Source organism: Pseudophryne corroboree, chromosome 2 (assembly GCF_028390025.1).
Source record: "Pseudophryne corroboree isolate aPseCor3 chromosome 2, aPseCor3.hap2, whole genome shotgun sequence".
In the NCBI taxonomy this organism is placed as follows: domain Eukaryota; kingdom Metazoa; phylum Chordata; class Amphibia; order Anura; family Myobatrachidae; genus Pseudophryne; species Pseudophryne corroboree.
The window spans coordinates 189,696,947-189,702,932 of record NC_086445.1 but is presented as its reverse complement, the minus strand read 5'-3'; the positions used below and the strand labels follow the sequence as shown (position 1 = coordinate 189,702,932).

At 39.6% G+C, this 5,986-nt stretch overlaps 1 protein-coding gene across 1 annotated transcript; it reads right to left on the bottom strand.

Moving 5' to 3' along the window:
• Positions 1-2,592: 2,592 nt before the first annotated feature.
• HOXC12 (homeobox C12) lies at positions 2,593-4,058 on the bottom strand. The gene is made up of 2 exons (XM_063957061.1): positions 3,485-4,058; positions 2,593-2,831 (listed from the first exon to the last, which is right to left on the bottom strand). Exons 1-2 carry the CDS (start codon positions 4,056-4,058, stop codon positions 2,593-2,595), a joined length of 813 nt encoding a protein of 270 aa, XP_063813131.1.
• Between the last annotated feature and the right edge of the window lie 1,928 nt (positions 4,059-5,986).

Here is a 5,986-nt window from a genome sequence, read left to right as displayed (position 1 = left end):
CAAGATCACATTGACATACAAGATTCCTATACTGACAATGGCCGTGAGTGAACTGTTTGTACTGCAGCTTCAGCAATATAGTCTCTTATATTTAATTGCGTTTCCCCAATTGATCTGATTTCTAGTAAATACAAAAAACAAAAAAAAAGATCTCCTGGATTGCATTAAAACACAGCATGTCACTGAGCTAGCAATTAAGGTGATTTGTTCATTGGGTTTTCCACACAAATGGGGTGTCCATTATTCACCCTGCATAAGGTATCTCTCTACAAACATTTCTTATGAGGGGCCTGAAACAATCCGTGTGGGCCAACAAAAAAAAAAAAACTTGATAAAAAACAGCCCCCATTCAGTATTTTTTTTTCTCCTTGGGATCGACTACATCCTTTGCAGATCGTAAATAAGAGTCCTTTAGCCAGTTCTGCCCGGCCATGACCGTGAACGTAAAGGGAAGCACGTGGTGGTAATTTAAACATCCCAGAAATTGCTGGTTTGCAATAAAATTAATCCCCTATGAAATAAAACGAATGGAGCAAAGCTTGCAGTGGAGAAAACCCCACACAGTGCTATCTCCCCCTGATTCCTCTTTCATCTCTATACTTATATTTCATTCACTTTTTGGTTTTCAGGCTACTAAGTGCATTATATTTTTGATAACATTTTGTATGGATTATAAGAGGTCCTCTGTTCAATTTGTTGGCAAAGGGTCTCAAAAAGGTTCTCAATAAAAATGTAATGACAGGTATACCTGACATTTATTAGTAGGATTTTTATTTCTTCTACACAAACACACACTTCCTGTAAAAAACAACACACACACACACACACACACACACACACACACACACACACACACACACACACACACACACACACACACACACACACACACACACCTGTAAATAATTACTGCAAACGCGCACAGACACAATTTCATGGAAACCCACTCACTCATTGGAACCACACTTACACACACGCACACTTACCGGGAAACACTTATTGGAAACGCACACATACACAATTACCAGTTTAAAAAAAATGACACACACTGGAAACACAACCACATAGCTTGGAACGAGACGTTACTTATCTGGAAAATCTCTCTCTCTCGTATTTGAAAACATACACACTTGTAAACACACACACACACACACACACACACACACACACACACACACACACACACACACACACACACACACACACACACACACTTTAAACTCACAGATGCACACGTTGTGTAGAATCAGATATACACATTACACACCACACCACACACTCATTGTACAATGGGCTACAAATTACTCTTTAATCATGATTGCTTAAATGTCTTAATAATGTCAGTTTTTCTTAAATGGCCAAATAAAAATAATTTACTGATTGCATAAAGTATATTTTATAAGATTAAAAACTAAGAGTATTCCTCAATATGATTATACATATTATTGTTATTTAAAAAGGCAATATATTAAGGGATGTCCACTATTCGAAAATTAAACTGTTTCTAAATAGGACTATGTTTATTTGATATAGCGTCATATGCTGGGAGCACACATCGAGAGGACTCACGATCCAAGACAATAAAATAAATATATACACACATACATATATACTGATAAACATGAATTTAAAAGAAAAATAAATGCTGGGATTTAAAAAAAGAAAGAAAAAAAGAAAATAAATCACTAATCGTTTGCTCTGTATGCCAGCAAATAAGTGCACATGCTGAAATCTATAGACACAATGACATTATAATGTAATACTGTCTTTGGATATTATTGAAATATCTGTTATAATTAGTAGGCTTAAGCTACTATTTCGTTGTAGACAAAATGACGGATGATTTCAGATCATGACAGGGGGTCCTTCATTTTTCCTATATCTGTTCATGTGTATTAGAAATAGCACCGGTTTCACAGTCACAGCACAGTCATTTGGCAGCCACCATTGGTGCACGGAACCTGCCCCAGACTTATGACCAGAGAACATGTTTTCCCTTTGGAAAAAGTATTGTTTGCAGGATGTGTCTGGAGTCCCCTGCGCCATTTCTTCAATACGATGACAGAACTCAGACTGGTGCTGGTGAGATCCACAGTGTGTGTTTGGAATAACATATTGCATGATATGACACAATGAGCAGGCTGTTTGTCCCTTCCTCAAGTACAGAACAAAGTTCATTCAGGGTAAGGGCTGTAGTCATCTAAACAAGAAGAGGATACACACTGACCAGTTTTATTGACATTTCAGCTGATTCTGGAACAAGTACAAAGCCATTGATGATGACAGACTCTGGAAGGACTATGAAAAAGCCATCCATAGACCTGCTGTGGTTTGGAAAGGAATGTGTCACTCACGTCTGCATCAAATCACCAAGTCTGTACATCATCATCATCATCATCATCATCATCATCATCTTCATCATCATCATCATATTACCTCAGTGTTCTCTCCATCCCCTTCATGTATGCTTCTGGTGTTAAATAGTCATCGCTGGTATAGGAAATCAACACGTATTAATTCTCAGATCTGCGCGATGTACAGTTCTCATTAAGATGACAGTGAAGGGATGGGTGGTTGTGCATACATGCAGGGCTAGAAGAAAGACATCGCCTGCTCCCTCATCAGGAGCCTCTTCTTTTTCATCCGCCGGTTCTGGAACCAGATCTTCACCTGCTGGTCACTGAGGCTCAGCCGGTCAGACAGTTCTCTCCTCCGTTGTCTAGTGATAAACTCATTCACCATAAACTCTCCTTCCAGTTCTGCCAGCTGGAGCTTGGAGTACGGTTTCCTCTTCTTGCGGGATCTGGTGTGCATGGGGTACCAAGGAGCCCCTATACAAAATGTTACAACAAATAGGATGTTCACATTGGTCATATAAAATAGGTTATGCTGTAATGTTGTCAGTCCTTACACATAAGCAGGAGTACAGCCATCTCTTCTACGAAACACCTCATCAATATAGTAACCTACACATACAAAATCCGTGTGTATGTTCGTGTGTGTGTGTGTGTGTGTGTGTGTGTGTCTGTGTGTGTCTGTGTGTGTGTGTAGATACATAGATGATGATAATGATGATGATGATGATAATAATAATAATAATAATAATAATAATAACAACCAACAGTACTGATTGTAGTGGAAAGATGCAGCAATTGTCCCACATACATGGGTAGTCACACAGTCATACTATACACAGTGAGTATAGGGACAATGGACTCTCCACATGTGTGACAATCGTCTATGAGTGACTGGAGTGTCCCGATTTTATGAGATATTTACATGTTTATGGCTCCAGCCCTCCTCTCCTTTCTCTTTCCCTTATAAAACAGGAATCACCTAATAAAGCAAGAAGGTATTTTCGGGCTACCCCTAGCGGTGTTGGTCCAGCACCAGAGGTTATCCCATGCTGGATCCCCATAGTGTGAGGGAAGCTGAGCCCGGGGCTCTGCATTGTGCAGCAGGCGGGTCGCACACACGCTCTTACCGCTGGCAGGCAGGCTGCTGCTGGCCGGGTTACCCGGGGAAGCCATGGTCACCGCTCCATTGCTCTGGTGCTTGGGGGCATCGTTGATGAGGGACGAGCTGGAGTCAGACTCCAGGGACTGGCAGGACGGGGGGTCCTGGGGGACGGGCTCTGCGGCTGCGGTGCTGTAGTCGTACTTGTGGAAGCTGCTGCTCATCCCATTGGGGATCCCGCTGTCCAGGGGCATCAGCACGTTGTCCCGCAGCCGCTCTTCCCTCTTCAGGCTCGGGCTGTCGGGGCACGCCTCCCGGTAGTAGCACTTGGTCTCCTCCACCCGAGCCAGGTCGCAGGCTCTGCTGAAGGAAGGGTTAATGGAGACGGGGCTGCTGAGGTAGGGCTGGGGGTACCCATTGCAGGGTTCTGCGGATGCCCAGGGCAGGGAGCAGACATTCTCTCTCCTGGGGTAGGAGAGGGAGGGCAGGCCAGGTAGCTGGCCCCCAGAGGCCCTGAAGTTGGGGAAGTAGAAGGTGTCCCCGGTGTGGATATTGACCAGAGGTCCCACAAAGCCCGGATTCAGCAGATTATGCTCTCCCATTTCCGCGGGCCAGGCCGGCAGCTTCTACTTTATGGCCATCTGACATTAAACATAGTCAAACCTAGGGCTGCACGCCATTGGCCAGGGCAGTGTCACGTGGGCGGCCGCTCGCGACGCCTGGCGAAGCCCCGCCCCTTTCCTGGCTACTGAGCACAAAACAAAACAGATAAGTTTTCTCCCAGAGCATCACCCACATGTGTTTTCCCCAGGCTTCTCCTGTACATAAGCATTAATAAACCTGAGTGCTGCAGCTTAATAAAGATAGTAATGATTGCAAGTGTGTCTAGACTTCCATCTTTACGACAAAAAAAGAGAAATGTTATAATGAATGATCTAATTAGCTCCGTGATCAGAGACAGCAAGCAACGTACTGTATATGTAACACACACACACACACACACACACACACACACACACACACACACACACACACACACACACACACACACACACACACACACACAATCTCACTCACATATAATAAAAATATGCACACACTTAAACATGTAGACATACATACTCATATGTCTGTGTACATATATATATATATATATATGTATGTATGTATGTATGTATGTACATATATATTTGTAAGTCAATGCCTACATCAGCTAGATGACTTAAAAATCAAATATAACTATACAGTCATTATAGCTGTCGATGGGTTACATAGATTACAATGCGTATTACTTATATTTATGCGTAACAACATTGGGCACCAAGAAAGATTATGTCAAATACGTTCTAAAAAATATAGTAGAGACGCATTGTTGCAATAACAATGTAAATGGCTATCACAACAATGTATGGGATTTATTGTTTAATTGCAAGATTGTTTAAATTTACAATTGGATCGGGGTGGGGGAAATACATGCTCATATCAAAATAAATAAATAAATATATAAATAAATAAATAATAATAATAATAATAATAATAATAATAATAATAATAATAATAATAATAATAATAATAATAATAATAATAATAAACGTTATACAGGTAATGTACACTGTTATCCCAAGTAAAGTGCCTTATTTATCACTTAAATAATATATCAATTATTTAAACATCCTACGTGATTCCAGTATTCAGAAGTTTGGCTCCTTATCACATATTAGAAGTTAATCATTTATTTTACAATGATTGCGGATAATTCTGAATGACTACAATTAAAAAAATATAGCTAATATAATGGAGCACAAAACAAGCAAACGTGAGAAATATATCACAGTCACACGCTCGTTTGTTTCATTCTTTCAAAATAATCGTCACACTTTCTGAAAATGGTTCTTCCTGTAGGTTTAATTATTTTGTGTCAGGTTATTATATTTATATAATCTGAAACTTATACAAGTCAGCGACATACTGTATGCAGACAATGGAAACAACTAGAAAAACGTGTATATATCGTAAATAGTGTTAGATTCAATTATCGTAACAAATATCTCTAAATATTATTGGTCAATGTCAGTAATTGTTCAATACATTTATATTAATGTATATTTCAGTTAATGTTTATTCAAACACTATTACTTGTGATATATATATAGATAGATAGATATGTTTAGATATACATATTTCTGTATTAGAAATAAAAAAATATACATACTACAAAACTGTCACTAATGAATTCATTTCTATGTACAAAATGCATTATTTAGTACATAGTTTCAACATTACTTCTGACTATCTGAGTTAGATTTACAGTTTTGGCAGCTGAACTGTTTCTCTATCCTCCCTTTTCAGAGGAAGACAAAACATCAACAACTTTGCAAGTTTGTCCTTAAAAGGCAATTCTCTAACATAAAAATGTTCCCTCTCTGTAAGAGCAAATAGATTCAGCATTCCAGTCAGAATAAAATCACTGATAGCTTACAGGGTGTCTACATAGTCCAATATCCCTGTAATGTAGGACTGGTCGCAGACT